Genomic DNA, 14,167 nt, shown 5'->3' with positions numbered 1-14,167 from the left:
TTCTCCTATAGCATAAGAGAGAACGCCCAAGAGGAAGAGGATGAGACGGCGCTGATGACTACCTGACTGCCAATGAAGTCTATGCATTTTCCTCATCCTTCTCTCAATTGGGTATTCGGGACAGGCATTGTGTGTATTTGCCGTTTGAATACACAAAATGCCCATCCCGAATCACCAATTGCGAGAAGAACGTTCTTGCTGCTCGCGCATCTACACATCATATTGCGCCATGCCAGAAAAGATGTGAGTAAGACCACACAATGACAATAACCCGCCTTCTCTCCAACGATCAGTACACAAGGCTGCTCATAGAGTCGATGATAAATTCACTTATCCTGTCCCACCCTTCCTCAGCTTCGCCCAGGGATCCTCAACAAAGCTCGGTAGAAAGTAGGCGGTATCTTCATTCTCCAATCTCACGCCATGACGCAGCGCATTCAACTCAGCCTTGGAGATTGGTGGACCGCCGAATGATACCATCTCTGTCGCGGGCGGGAGGTCGCCAGACACCGCAAGGTTTGGAGTGCTCTCCGTGGTAGGCAGTTTCTCAGGAAGATTCTGGCCACGGGCTAGAAAAGCAGCCAGGCCAGAGTCGGCGGGTTGGTTCTTCTTTGCTTTGCCCGGCGCGTTGTTGTGGGGTTGCGGCGCTGGGTTTGTGAAGTCGGATATAACTTCGGATACAGCGTCTTCAAGGTCGATCTCATCCTCGTTGGCAACTTTCTTCGATCTGACACCCAGTTTGGTGGAGTTGGCGCCGCTCGCATCAGGTCCGGCTTTTGGCGAGTTGGTGTGGTCGAATTTGCGTTTCTTTGTTCCGCCGAAGGAGGCGAAGCCCATCGCCGCCGCGATCTCGTCGTTTTCTTCGTCGTCCATGTTGGTAGATTGATCGTGACTGTTGAAGAATTCGTCGTGGCAGCTGGAGTGTAATTCCACGTCGGACCAGGGCGCCGGCGCCATAGGTGTCGAGGTCGTTAGGAGGCGCACGGAGCTCTAACAGACGTCGGCACCTCGGGGCTTGGCAACTGCCTCCAACTCTAGCGACCCACATCCGTTAACACACTACCCCAACGCTACAACGGAGATCCACACTCCGAGCCATTTGGTCACTACGTCTCTATACGCGTATGTACCATGCGTTGACATGCGGAAGAACTACCAAACCTCGCTCAATCGCACAGCGACGATCTCCACTCCGATGGAGAAGGTAGCATCGTCGGGGTGTTCTTTCTCCGCATATGATGTCAACCGGCACTTGAGCATGTAGTATGCATAGTCGGACCGCAGCTTCGGGATAGGCGGATGGGTATATAAGCTTTGATGTGATCCGTTGCTAATAGCTTGTTCAAGCCATATTCTTATGCTTGGATTGTCAAGATGAAGTTCGCGACTCAGGCCTTGTTCGCCTCGTTGGCTGCGGGTTCCGTGCTGCCGAGAGGAGGCGAGAGCCACAACGGAAGTGAGATTGCAGACGGTGACTTTGTCTACGTGGATGGACTTAGGCTGTACAATGGCGATGGATTGTACTACCTTACTGGTAACGACACTTGATTTTTCCTTTGAAGGCGAAGGCTAAACATCTTCAAGGTATCAACTACTGGGCTTGTATGAATCTTGCCGCAGGTCCATCAGCAGGCGGCAACTACTCCCGCCTGGTTACAGAGCTCGATCAGATGGCTGCTAAAGGCATTAACCACCTCCGTATCATGGCTGCCTCTGAGGGCGCTCCAACACCCCAGCCCTTCAGGATGAACCCAGCGCTTATGGAGTCACCTGGCCAGTACAACGAGGACGTCTTTCAAGGTCTCGATATCTGTCTTGCTGAGATGTCGAAACGCGGCATGCGCGCCACCATGACGCTCAACAACGAGTGGCAATGGAGTGGTGGGTTTGCTCAATACGTATCATGGGCAAACAACAATACCGCGATTCCATATCCGTCAAGCTGGAACCAGACTGCACCACCCCAGCGCGAAACACCTGGAACCGGATGGGGAAACTACACCGTAGAAGGTGTCAACGCAGCTCCATACGACGAGTTCACTTCGTTCGCCAACCTGATCTACAATAACACGCAGGCCGAGCAATGGTACAAGGACCATATTAAGGCCGTCATGAGTCGCCGCAACACTATCACAGGCCGTCTCTACACCGAAGACCCAACGATCATGACCTGGCAACTCGCCAACGAACCCCAACCCTCAGACCAGCTCGGCTACACAGGGCCATACAACATCTTCCTCGAGCCAAACCCCGACGACCTGCTCTTCCCCTGGGTCGACCGAATCTCCGCCTACATCCGCTCCCTGGCCCCCAAGCAACTCATCAGCGTCGGTCTGGAAAGCAAACAAGGCGAATACTACTTCAAGCGCGTGCATAACTTCTCCACCGTCGACTACGCCACAACCCACTGCTGGGTCCAGAACTGGGGCGTCTACGACATGTACAACGCCAGCGACGCGAATCTAGTCGCCGCCCAAGACTTTGCCCGCGACTTTATGAAGAACAGCAGTCAATGGGCTATCGACATTGGTAAACCAGTCTTCCTGGAGGAATTCGGTATGGCGCGTGATAACTGGGTGAACGAAGACAAGGAGTATCCTTATCTGAGTGATGCAAGCACGACGCATAAAGATGCTTATTTCACGACGATCATCGGGGCTGTGATGGATGAGTTCAGGAATGGGGGTGCGTATATCGGGACTAGTCCGTGGGCGTATGGCGGCATCTGGAGGCCGGAGACGCAGAAGGCGAATGAGTTTGGGATGGTTTGGGCGGGAGATCCACCGCATGAGAGTCCGGGGTGGTATGATTTGTATGATGATGATCATGCGATGGAGATTGTGCATGCGCAGCAGAAGATGATACATATGTGGATTGAGAAGCAGGGAAAGAACATGACGGTATCTTAGTCGTAGTTAGAAGATCATCGCTCTTCCCGCTGGCCAAATCGGATTTAAGGATTTTGTATACCTGCTCAATCTCTTTTCCACTGCGGATCAAGATGAGCGCATCAAATACCACATTCCTATCATTAATCTTGAGATGTCAAATATAAACATCTGATTGACCTATCAGACAAACACCCCCCTCCTACAAGAACCTCGACGGACTACTCTTCTTCAACACCAACGGATGCCTATGCACACTCGGCATCAAGCCCAGGCCAATCGCCCTCCTAATCGCCTTAGCAACCTTCCTCTGATTCTTCGGCCTTAGTCCCGTATCCTTGCTATGCTTAACCCTCCCCATCTCCGTCATATACTCGCTCATCATCGTAAAGTTTTTATACTCCAATATCGGATTCACACCCAGCACATCAAAGGCGTCTTGCTGCGGCTTCTTGCGCCCGTACTTCCACTTCTTTTGCTCGGTGCCAGAGAGGTCGTGGGGCGCGTACACGTCGCCTGGCTGCCATTTTCGGTAGATTTGGCGTTGGTATTGGGCGGTGCGTTCGGATTCGGCGAGTTCGCGTGTGGGTGTCTTGGCGGTTAGGCCCATGGAGGAGGCCATGCCTGTGAGGGAGGGGCCAGAGCGGGGGCGCGTGGTGTTTGTGGGTGAGCGGGCGGGGGCGGTGCTGCTGGCGAGGATGTCGAGGATGCCGTCTTGGGGGCCTGGGGGTGATTAGAGGGTTGTCGGGGGGTATTATAGAGAGTTGTTGGAAGATGGGTATGGTGAATGTTGGGGATTGAGGGCGCACCTTGCTTATTGGACCCGGTAGAGAAGTAGCGCATGCATGTCGTACTCATAGACGGCAGAGGCCGCAGTGGTAACCGTGTTATTGACATGTTGGCAGGTATAGTGGTGTTGCTGTCGTCGTCGTCGTCGTCGTGACTTTTCGAGATGCGGCCTCGGCGGTCGGAGGTTGACTTTCTTAGCGCAATTGGATTTCACAGCAGGCAAGAGCTCCCGCAGTGCTCCCCTCACTCTTCGTCGCCGCCACTGGATCCCGCTTCCATCTCGTCTTTTTCGTGTATATACCGTTTGTGCGCCTTCCTCTGCCTCATGGACGCCTTCCCCGCCTAATTACACCTTCCACCGTGCGCCAATTGCACGCGAAACCTACGTCACCACACTTTTGTCCTGCGCTTAGCGAACCTCGCCGCCGCCATGCCTTCGCACTTGACCCGCGTCGTCTTCCGCAACATCATCGCTAACGAGCCTCTGCTATACCGAGGATGCCGCTACCGAGCCGTCCGACCCCGCGTAATCACCCAACATGGCGCCCGTTCACTTCCCCAGACGCAACGGCGGACTTTCTTCGGAGAACTGTTCAAGCAAAAACGCAAGCTCAAGCCTGCAGAGGCGCCACCGGGTCTGAACACAATGGCTGAGGTGTCATATAAGCGGGCGAACGACCTCAGGCCGCCGGCACCGAAAGACGTTGCGGATGCGATCAAGGAATTCTTCGCGCAAAGAAAAGGGACATTCGAGGACTGGCATGTGGGGACCGCGCATGAGGCCCTTACCTATCTGCTGGAGAACCCAAGAGAAGACGGGAAGCCATGGCTGAGTCGGCATGACCTGGATAATATCTTGGAGAGACTACTGGACACGTCGAAGCGGCCTGAAACTCTAGGGAAAGCGCATATGGTCTTTGGGCGGCTCGTTGTCGATGAGTTGGCAAAATCCGAGGAGCAACAGCCTGAGAAAGCTGGGGAGAAGAAGACGAAGGAATTGAAAGTCCCCTTTAAGATGTACATCGACTCGAGGCATATCCAAGTTCTATCCGCGTTCGGTGCGGCTACTCAGGCAAGGGATCTCGCAATCAGTGCGTTCAAATACGACAAGACAGCAAGTGCCTTGATACGTGGCACCGTAGTCGCTACCTGGAACACAGTGCTTGGAGGAGTCGTCCGGGAAAACGACCTGGTTGAGATGTCGAAAACAGTGGATGCTTTCAAAGAAGCCTCGGTTCCATTGACCAGGCCTGCGCAAAACAAACTAGTAGCGTTCTACGCTGAGCGTGGAGACCTGGAAAAAGCCAAATCTTGGTACTCGCAACCCGTCCACACCAAAATCGGCCACCAAGTTACGCAGCCATCGGGCAGCACCAGCTCTGCTCTGCTAAAGGCCTGCGCCACAGCAGGCGATCTTACCTATGGTCAGCAGGTGGTAGCGAACATGCTCAAGGTTGAGATGCCCTCGAAACCTGAGTGGGATGCAATCTTTCTCTGGTCTGCTGCTATCGGCAAGGGTCCAGATGAAATTGCTCGGATGATCAACGTGCTGATTCGCAGAAATGACGAAGCACGACAAAAAGACCCTAAAGTCCCTGTAATCCGTCCCGACACCGAGACCATCAATGCGCTGGTAGAGCACTGTATGTCTAAGCAGGACCCATACTTGGCGGAGCGCTATATGGTACTGGGAGAGAAGTTTGGCATTCATCCCGACGAGACAACCTATACGATGCAAATGCAATACCGCATCTCCGTCGGCGACCTCGATGGAGCCAGGTCTGCCTACTTCAACCTGCAGGGTAGTTTCTCCGGAGACGAGCGCAGTGTCGCAGTCGTCAACCAGCTGATCCAAGCCCTCTGCGTGTCCAAGCAGCATCATTTCGATGAGTTAATGGCCATGGTGGACGATCTGCACGAGCGCAAGGCCAATTTCGCACCGGAAACTGTTGCAGCGCTAACGCTGTTACACCTTCGGAGGGGCGAGATCCACGACGCGATGGATCTTCTTCAGGTGCACGCTCATCAATATTCCCCAGAACAGCGGACGATGATCCAGAAGGCGCTTTCCATGTTCATACTAGACGGTGAGACCAGCACCGCAGATGCTTGGGATGGGTACCAAATCTTGCGCAACGTGTTTGTCGAAACGCCCAGAGAAGACCGGATACCAATTATGAACGGCTTCTTTGCCAGGAATCGTTCCGACATGGCTTGTCATGTCTTTTTCCACATGCGCAACCACGTTAGCCCGACTCACACAGCTACAAGAGACGTCTACGTCGCAGCCTTCACTGGCTTCGCTCGTTGCCAGGATGCCGAGTCACTCGAACTAGCGCACAATCAACTGAAATTGGACCTGAATGTGGAGATGGACACCAAACTACGCAACTCGCTGATGCTTGCGTACGCTGCCACTGGAGAGAACCGCAAAGCCCTTTCATTCTGGCGCGAGATCTGCGATTCAAAAGAAGGTCCATCATACAACAGTCTCGCCATCGCTTTCAGATCAAGCGAAGGCATGCACTTTGGCTCTGAACACGCCAAGTCAATCTGGAAGCGCTTGAAAGACCAGGACGTTGAGATTGATAAGAACATCTGGACAGCCTACATGTGCGCTGTTGCACGGAACCATAACCACGATGAGGCGTTGGCGCTTATAGAATCTGTGGAGGAGGAGTATGGGTTTACTCCTGATTTACACATGTATGTTGCAGTTTCTCTCGAATATTGTACCCGTCGACTTAACTAACGATCGATTAGTCTAGGTAGTTGGTTCAACTGCACCGCTAACATCGAGAGGCAAACTCGCGTCGAGGCTTGGATCAAGCAGCATTATCCCAAGGTGTGGGCTGAGATGGAGGCTCTGGGTCATTGGGTCACGATGGATGGGTTTGGGTATCGTCAGTACAACATTAACCGCGACCTTGACCCGTAGAGCAGCGCGGAATGGAGAAATATGGCAGTAGCACCTAGACTGGTGCATCATTATAGTGGTCAGTATGAATGACGGTCAAACGCCGCATTCCAATTGCAAGACCCCCGGGCTATGCGCTCTGATAAGACAAAATGGAAACTCTGCCAAGCATCCCTCCAATCTTCTCTTCATTCGTCAGGGTCTCGCTTCTCTTACTTTTCACTCGTTGGCGCTCCGTTTGTCGCTCAACAGGCCTCGGGGCGTTCACCGAGCGCCTTCCCACCGCTCTCTTACCAGAGACAAAATCCTTCATCCGTCACCTCCTGTTTTCTTCTCTTCCACTCACCCCTCACTGACTGGGTACCCGATCGTCGCCCGCCTGGCCTTGGTGTTGAACGAGCGCCTTCTCTCCGTTCTCTTACCAGAGACAAAATCCTTCACTTGTCACCTCCTGCTTTCTCTCCTCCACCCTCCTGACCTCTCAATTCTACTCACACTCTCTTTCTGGCTGCAAAAGCCGCCCTATCATCTGCGCAGAAGCTCTACAATCGCTACTACATCTATCAACTTCGCTAGTGACAACCTCGGTGCACTGAGAGCGAGCGATTGGGCAAAGGTGGGTAATTTGATCGTCTGGACAGGAAATGAGGTCTTTGACATTGAACGTGGTAGTCAACATGCGCGCTCACTATCTTGTCGCTGGCTTGCTCGGCCTCGCTGGCCTTGCCTTCGCCGCTCCTACTCCCGAGTCCACTGCCGTCGAGCTTGTCAAGTCCGTCCAGCACGCCGTCGAATCTAAGACTCCAACTATTCACGACACGGACCCCAGTCAGCTCGAAGGCACTTCAGCCACCGCCGCCTGTATGATACCCGATGCGAGTCACTACTTCTTGACCATCTGCGGCGATGGTTACGCCAACAACATCCCCAACGGGTGGATGAACGCGTGTGTGCAGCTGTCCGATCGCGTTGCGCACCACGTCGACACTCTTGTTCAGAATGCACGCATCATGTGCAAGTTCTACGACGACAGCAACAAGTGCAATGGCAACATCTACCAGGTCTCCAAGACTCTAGAGAAGGACGAGAGCTTTGAGATCGCATCCGATGTTGGAAACCGGCTCAAGTATGTCATGTGCAAGAAGGGTCAGTGGCGCAGGGACGTTGGTGAACTCCAAAGAAGAGCTGATGATTCTCCTTTCGGGTCAGCGGCGACAATCATCGAGGCCAAGTTCGCAAAAAATGCCTGGGCCTGCATTAATCCCCTCTCAGGCTCAGCCTACCAGTACTTGAAAGTCTGCTCCCAGGCCACTGCCCAACAGATGCCGAACACGCATCTGGGAGACTGTATGAAGCTGGCAGAACCAGTTGCGCTTCACGTTGACAGTTTCCTCCAAGACGAAAATTTGGTCTGCGATTTCTACGACAACAGTAACGGATGCTTTGGCAACCTCATTTTCCACTCTTGGACACGGGATTTTCAATATCGATTCGACATAGATTCGAAGTGGGGAACTTGGATTAAGCATGTTCGGTATTATTACGACGATACGTGGAGGCATGCTCGTGGGATTGAAGCTCGAGAGGTCGATGCTCCTTCCTCTCCAGGAATTGACGTTTCTCCAGACACCGACGTCTCGCCAGACACGAACGTCTCGCCAAGCTGGGCCTGTGTGAGTCCTTCCCCGGATACTCAATACTTGGTCGTCTGCAGCAGTGGCCTAATGCAGCTCATGCATAACAAGTTCTTGGAGGGCTGTATGGAGCTAGACGAAGGAGTCGCGTATCATGTTCATGCTTTCTTCCAAGACCCAGGTTTGATGTGTAGGTTCTACGACGACAGTCACCCGAATTGCAAGGGCGACCCTATCTACATCGCTCGGACTTGGGACAAGCATCATCAGTTCATCATGGATGAGAAGTACGGAAAGAAGTTTAATTATGTTTGGTGCTACAAGGGCGACCACCGGCAGAGCGATATTGGTGTTATTGAAGCTCGAGTGGCGGATACGTCTCTCGAGGCGACGTCTATCGCGGTTGACAGCGGAACCGTGACGACTACGAACGCCAATTTTCGGACTATCGCGCGACTCTCCAGCGATACCGGCCACATCTTTGAGGTTCGGGAGAACTACGCTGGGATCTGCATCAAACTCCGCGACACGGTTTCTCGTCATTTGACGCACGCAGCTTTAGTCGACCATACCCTCTGCAGGTTCTACGAGAGTGGCTGCGGTATCAAACCTCTCTTCACTGCAAAGAGCGATCCCCACTATGCCAATGTTCCTGTGCCATCGGATGTCAGTGAGAAGATCACCCACGCTGTCTGTGGGCCTTCGACTGCCCACACTGAGGTCGATGCGCGAGCGGATATTATACCCATTGTCGACAGCACGCCACTGATGACTTTACAAATGGACGGTCCAGAAATTGCCAGAGTATTCAGCAAGACTGCAATGTTTGGTATTTACGATGAAGACGCCAATACCTGCATCCCCCTTGGCGACTCTATTGCGCATGCTCTTTTCGCCGTGGCTGTACACGAAGACGTCCTCTGCAGGTTCTACAAGGACAGCTGCGACATAGCCAAGGGCTCTCTGTTCCAGGTTCACTCGATCAAGGGGGATGCTGTCCTCAAAGTGCCGTCAGATACTGGCAAGGAGCTTACTCATTTCATATGTATGCGTACTAAGCCTCAAGCTGCGATCATTGCGCGAGAGGAGGGTTCATGGTCTACCAAGGCTCCTACCGATCCGAAGAAGCCTCTCGAACCGGGTCAACTTCGTCACACGTCGCCTCCGACCACCGACATCACGATCACTCAGCATCTTCATTCAGAGAGCGGATATAGCCCTGTACCCCTTCTAGTCGGCGATCTGTTCATCTGCTCTTTAGAACAAGTCAAAGGTTGCTGGATCTTGCATACCCTCAATAAGTGCTTGGACCTTCCTTCGCAGATCGCGTACAACGCCAAGTATATCGAGCAATCCAAGGGGTCGTTCTGTAAATACTACAGGAAAACTGGATGCATGGACGGCGACGAGTTCTGGCGCCATACCTCCGGGCCGAAAGATGTCAGTCAAATTGCCGGAGATGGAATCAAGCATCTCGCTAGTGCATGGTGCGGAGGTACTGGTGTGACATCTGAGATGGAAGTCGTTTCCCATGACGATGCTCTCGAAAAGGTCACTCACGTTGGCTCGCCTATCTACGACAATGACATTTCTACGCGCGACTTTCCCTCCTCGGAATGGACACCTGCATGGACCTTGCCTAGAGCCATCCAAGTGGGCGAAGTATTCGCCTGCTCAGAAGACCAGGCCTCCGGCTGCTGGTATATCAAGTCCCCGCCTGAATGCATGGATTTTCCGCCTCAGGTCGCCCATAAGTCTGACTTCATCATGCAAGGCAAGGGTACATGGTGCACTTATTACCTTCAGGCCGGCTGCTGGGACAACTACGAAGCTTGGCAGCACGTATCGGCTCCTACGGAACACACTACCTTCCAAGTGAAGACCAAGCTGATCGCAAGCGTGGAGTGCCGAGCTACTGGTGCAACTGCGCAGATCAACGCCGTTGCTGATGGAGATGGTATCGAGAAGGTGAATAATGTTGGATCGCTCATCTACACCGTCGACGGCAGGACCACCAAGCGCGACTGGCCCCCGGGTTCAACCACCGTCTGCCACCAAACGCATTACCAGTCCTGCACCGACAACCGTATCAACGCCATCCAGCAATGCGCCAACTTTGCTACTGCAGACCAGGGCCCAGTTTCAATCATCCAGTATGGCGGCGCGTACTGTAAGTGGTACCGCGACTTTGGTTGTGAAGGTGGAGAGGATAAGTCGCCCATGAGCATTGATTCGATGGCGGCGAAGCAGTGGGTTGATGATTTGGGTGAGGAGGATAGGTTCAAGAGCGTCAAGTGTGAGACGTATCAGTGGTAGGCTTTAGCTGACTGCAAGCCTTCTCGATGTGGAGAGGATGCGGAGGCTTATGTAGCTTCGTTGGATACCAGGTAGTTGGATAAGGAGGAGAATGAAATAACATTTTGTTCATTCCACCTCATACAAGACAAAATCTGAACAGCCCCAGAGCCTACATCGACTTTGGGTTACCCATTTCGCAAGTTTGTATGTTAATGTAGTCTCTAGACCTGTTCAATTTGTATGGGGTGGGGTAAGCGTGTCAGTAAGGCGTACTTGACATACGCGCTTTCCCTTCTTAGGTTAGCACGAACGTGATCTAGCGCGTCCCAGTGAACCAACCCTCTTACCCCGCGAACTCTCTCTTCATGTTTCGCGACGTTTGAGTTACCATCGACATGGATAGCCCAGCTGATCTAGATGCCTTTTTCGCCTTTCAGAATAGCCAGTTCGCCTTAGACCACGCCCTAGATGATGGCAGCTTCGCGGGCTTGTCCGAAGCACTGGCAGCCTCGAATACGGCGTCTTCTCAATACAATGAGACCTGGATGGTGGATCCGTCGCTTTTGGATATTTCGAACTATTCAACAGCCTCGTCGTCACCTTTCACGCCAAGCGCATCGATATCAAGGCCTAAGCTTGGCAGCCGCTTCTCCAGAGAAGTCATCCGCACACTCAAAGACTGGCTCACTGTTCATCAAAAGCACCCTTATCCTAGCGAGGGCGAGATGATGGCTCTTCAAGAACGTACGGGATTGAACAAAGCGCAACTTACGAATTGGTTTGCGAATGCCCGTCGACGTGGCAAGGTGCAAAGTGTCCGCCCAACCTCGCCGCAAGTAAACCACTCGCCTACCTCTGCAGTTGATATTATCCCAAGACCTGGAACGCCTGCTGTTAGGATGGCTTCCAATCATAAAGACCCTATGCAGCGCTGGGTGGAATCGCCGCCAGAGCATGAGCCTGCTGCTGTCGGCGACATTGCGCGTGCGATGGCTTCTACTTCGCGTGAGTTGTCCAGATGAACCATGCAGGAATATCACCCTGCTAACTGTGTTTAGGTGAAGATGCTGGAGATTTCGCGTATCATCAACCATGGCAATCACCTCATGCCATGTCTTCGGCAAGCAGTGCGAGGACCTCCCAATCGAGTGAATTCTCGGGTCATTGCTCATCAGGCTCGCAAACATCGCTAAAGATACGCCGCGCACCGCGCAAGAAGAGAGTCACTCGGCGCAGACGTCTTGATACGGAAATTGTCACACCCATCGGCATGCCGTATCAATGCACGTTCTGCACTGAGGTCTTCAAGACTAAGTACGACTGGCAGCGTCACGAGAAGTCGCTCCATCTGCCGCTTGAGAGATGGATATGCGCACTTCAAGGCCCTCGCACAACCAAGGAGTCGATTGGAGAGCAATGCTGCGTCTTCTGCGGTGAGGTACGACCAGATGACAAGCATATCGAAGCGCACCACTACTCGGCATGCCAGGAAAGGAGCCTGCAAGAACGTACATTCCACCGAAAAGATCATCTCGTTCAGCATCTGCGCTTGGTGCACGGCGTCGAATTCTCTGAGTGGTCGATGGCGCGCTGGATGTTGCCTATACCTGATGTAAAGTCAAGATGCGGATTTTGCGGTGCTACCATGAAGACATGGTTGGAAAGAACTGATCATCTTGCCGACCACTTCAAATCCGGTGTCACGATGGCTAGTTGGCAGGGCGATTGGGGGTTCGACGCGTCTATCATACCTTTAGTCGAGACTGCTCTTCCTCCTGGTATGATAATATTAAGTTCTTGCTTGTATGTCTATGCATGCTGACATCTTCCAGATCTCATCGATTGGGAAAGAGGCACTCTTATTCCCATGAAGGGTAGCGATCCATCATGGGGTACTCCACCCAATGCGTACGAACTACTCAAAGTCGAAATTGAGTTCTTCATACAGCGATATTTCGACAAGCACGGATACTTGCCAGACAACGACGCGATGCAGCTAGAAGCATGTCGCATCATCTTCGCAGCCGAGACTTCTTCCGTCAAGCACGGGCCAGACACGGACCACCTCCACGAGGTTTCATGGCTACGAGACCTGATGATGTCATCACATGAGCTGACTGAACGCGCAAGATTTCAGCCTGTTCGATCTTCCCGCGAGAGCAGACATTTCCCGCTACGCATCAACGCCAAGGACCATCTCTTCGAACAATGCCCTCTAGAGGCGCAGCTTCGTGGTTTCGTCAGCCAGCGCGTAGCGACTGGCGAGACGCTTGACGATGCGCAACTGCATCACGAAGCATGCCAGATCGTTCGGCGCATGGAGCAGGAATCCAGTACTCCATCCGACGTCTTCGCTAATTGGATAGTCAAAGGCATCTACTCGGGCACGAATTGGATATCGCGCTTCAAGCAGCGCACTGGAATCGCCGACATTGGAATTACAGACAATCCGGCAGATCATGGCTTGGGCGAGTTATTAGACCTTTCGTGGTCCGCTTCGCCTCCCAAAGAACCGTCCACATCCGCTCTCGGAACCGCGAGTCCGTCCAAGCAAACCCACGACTACTTCACTACGCTTCCCTCTTTCTCCGAAGACCCAATAGTCTCGCCTGGATCTACCGCGCAGACAGATATCCACGGTCGATTGCGATCTTTGCTACCCGACGACACCAACTTCTACCGGATCTTTGACAGCGATATGCGGAGATGGGCGGCATCGACGCTCTCACCGAAGAACCCGAATTGCCACGTCCCTTCGGATGAAGAGATACAGCACCAAGCACGGTGGATCATGTATGATGGCGACGACCCGTGGAACCAGACGCCAGCGGATTTTCCGAACTGGTTGTCGAGGTTTAAGAGGGAGGTTGGGATTGTGGCGAACGATGAGGGCGTGAATCCTGGTGATTTGGTGATGTGACTGCAGTGAACTGACGCTGACATCGATCATGTGCTGCCGCCTAGAAGTACTGCGGACTTTTCCCAAAGCTCGTGCCCAAAGAAGAAGGCTTGGGCGCTTGCGACGGAGCATTTTCAGATATACATAATCCCTTACACTCACCAAGGCAAAACGTATTCCCTCTCAACCCACCACCTTAGTGCCTACCAGTCATGAGCTCTCGACTACTGCGTCTATTTCAGCCCGTGCTGACCTCAACATCTGAATGTGCAGGCTATCCTTTTGTCATGAGCTCTCCAGACCAACATACGCCCTTCCAGTCGGATTTCGCAGTGTCGTCAGCAACCAATACCGGAACTGCTTCATCAGGCCAACCTGCGAGCACCTGCGATAAGTCACCAGGCATGTTTCGGCTATTCGCATTGGCAGCAGAGCTCCGCAACATCGTTTATGCTCATGTCCTCGAAACCGATGAGCCTATTTTCATGGCACCATACTTCAAGGACGGATGTTCACATCCGCGCATGTTCCAGCGGGTGGATCTGAACCAAATGAAATTTGTCTATGAAAAGCTCTACGAGGAGACGTCAGGTCTGCTGCCAACCGGTTGTGCGAACTTGATATTTCCCCTCCACTACGACTAGCCCGAATCCGCTTCTCGAATATGTGGAAGGTTCATTGCGAGCGTCAAACCCGAATATGTCCACGGGATCCGCCGAATCAACGTTCACGAGCGCATTTT

The 14,167-nt window shown here is 52.9% G+C and overlaps 6 protein-coding genes across 6 annotated transcripts; 4 read left to right on the top strand and 2 right to left on the bottom strand.

Annotated features, from left to right (window-relative positions):
- Positions 1-330: 330 nt before the first annotated feature.
- BKA58DRAFT_322762 (uncharacterized protein) lies at positions 331-873 on the bottom strand (the record flags this gene model as incomplete). The annotated part of the gene is made up of 1 exon (XM_046167871.1): positions 331-873. The coding sequence occupies one exon, from the start codon at positions 871-873 to the stop codon at positions 331-333; it is 543 nt and encodes a 180-aa protein (XP_046022245.1).
- A 418-nt stretch (positions 874-1,291) lies between these two features.
- BKA58DRAFT_242537 (glycoside hydrolase superfamily) lies at positions 1,292-3,000 on the top strand. Its single transcript, XM_046166705.1, has 2 exons — positions 1,292-1,534; positions 1,585-3,000. The coding sequence occupies exons 1-2, from the start codon at positions 1,375-1,377 to the stop codon at positions 2,907-2,909; spliced, it is 1,485 nt and encodes a 494-aa protein (XP_046022244.1). The 5' UTR covers positions 1,292-1,374; the 3' UTR covers positions 2,910-3,000.
- BKA58DRAFT_242530 (ribosomal protein S18) lies at positions 3,000-3,825 on the bottom strand. Its single transcript, XM_046166704.1, has 2 exons — positions 3,698-3,825; positions 3,000-3,611 (listed from the first exon to the last, which is right to left on the bottom strand). The coding sequence occupies exons 1-2, from the start codon at positions 3,783-3,785 to the stop codon at positions 3,091-3,093; spliced, it is 609 nt and encodes a 202-aa protein (XP_046022243.1). The 5' UTR covers positions 3,786-3,825; the 3' UTR covers positions 3,000-3,090.
- Positions 3,826-3,919: 94 nt separating this feature from the next.
- On the top strand, positions 3,920-6,765 carry BKA58DRAFT_423703 (uncharacterized protein). Its single transcript, XM_046172872.1, has 2 exons — positions 3,920-6,383; positions 6,441-6,765. The coding sequence occupies exons 1-2, from the start codon at positions 4,108-4,110 to the stop codon at positions 6,613-6,615; spliced, it is 2,451 nt and encodes an 816-aa protein (XP_046022242.1). The 5' UTR covers positions 3,920-4,107; the 3' UTR covers positions 6,616-6,765.
- A 2,510-nt stretch (positions 6,766-9,275) lies between these two features.
- On the top strand, positions 9,276-10,755 carry BKA58DRAFT_367455 (uncharacterized protein; the record flags this gene model as incomplete). Its single annotated transcript, XM_046168914.1, has 2 exons — positions 9,276-9,752; positions 10,134-10,755. 2 exons carry the CDS (start codon positions 9,276-9,278, stop codon positions 10,542-10,544), a joined length of 888 nt encoding a protein of 295 aa, XP_046022241.1. The 3' UTR covers positions 10,545-10,755.
- Positions 10,756-10,883: 128 nt separating this feature from the next.
- Positions 10,884-13,542, top strand: BKA58DRAFT_242471 (uncharacterized protein). The gene is made up of 3 exons (XM_046166702.1): positions 10,884-11,531; positions 11,585-12,304; positions 12,359-13,542. The coding sequence occupies exons 1-3, from the start codon at positions 10,922-10,924 to the stop codon at positions 13,444-13,446; spliced, it is 2,418 nt and encodes an 805-aa protein (XP_046022240.1). The 5' UTR covers positions 10,884-10,921; the 3' UTR covers positions 13,447-13,542.
- The last annotated feature ends 625 nt before the right edge of the window (positions 13,543-14,167 follow it).

Source organism: Alternaria rosae (assembly GCF_020736505.1).
Source record: "Alternaria rosae strain MPI-PUGE-AT-0040 chromosome Unknown BKA58scaffold_9, whole genome shotgun sequence".
NCBI lineage: Eukaryota > Fungi > Ascomycota > Dothideomycetes > Pleosporales > Pleosporaceae > Alternaria > Alternaria rosae.
Note: the sequence above shows the minus strand (reverse complement) of the source record. Positions and strands in the feature narration are given on the sequence as shown.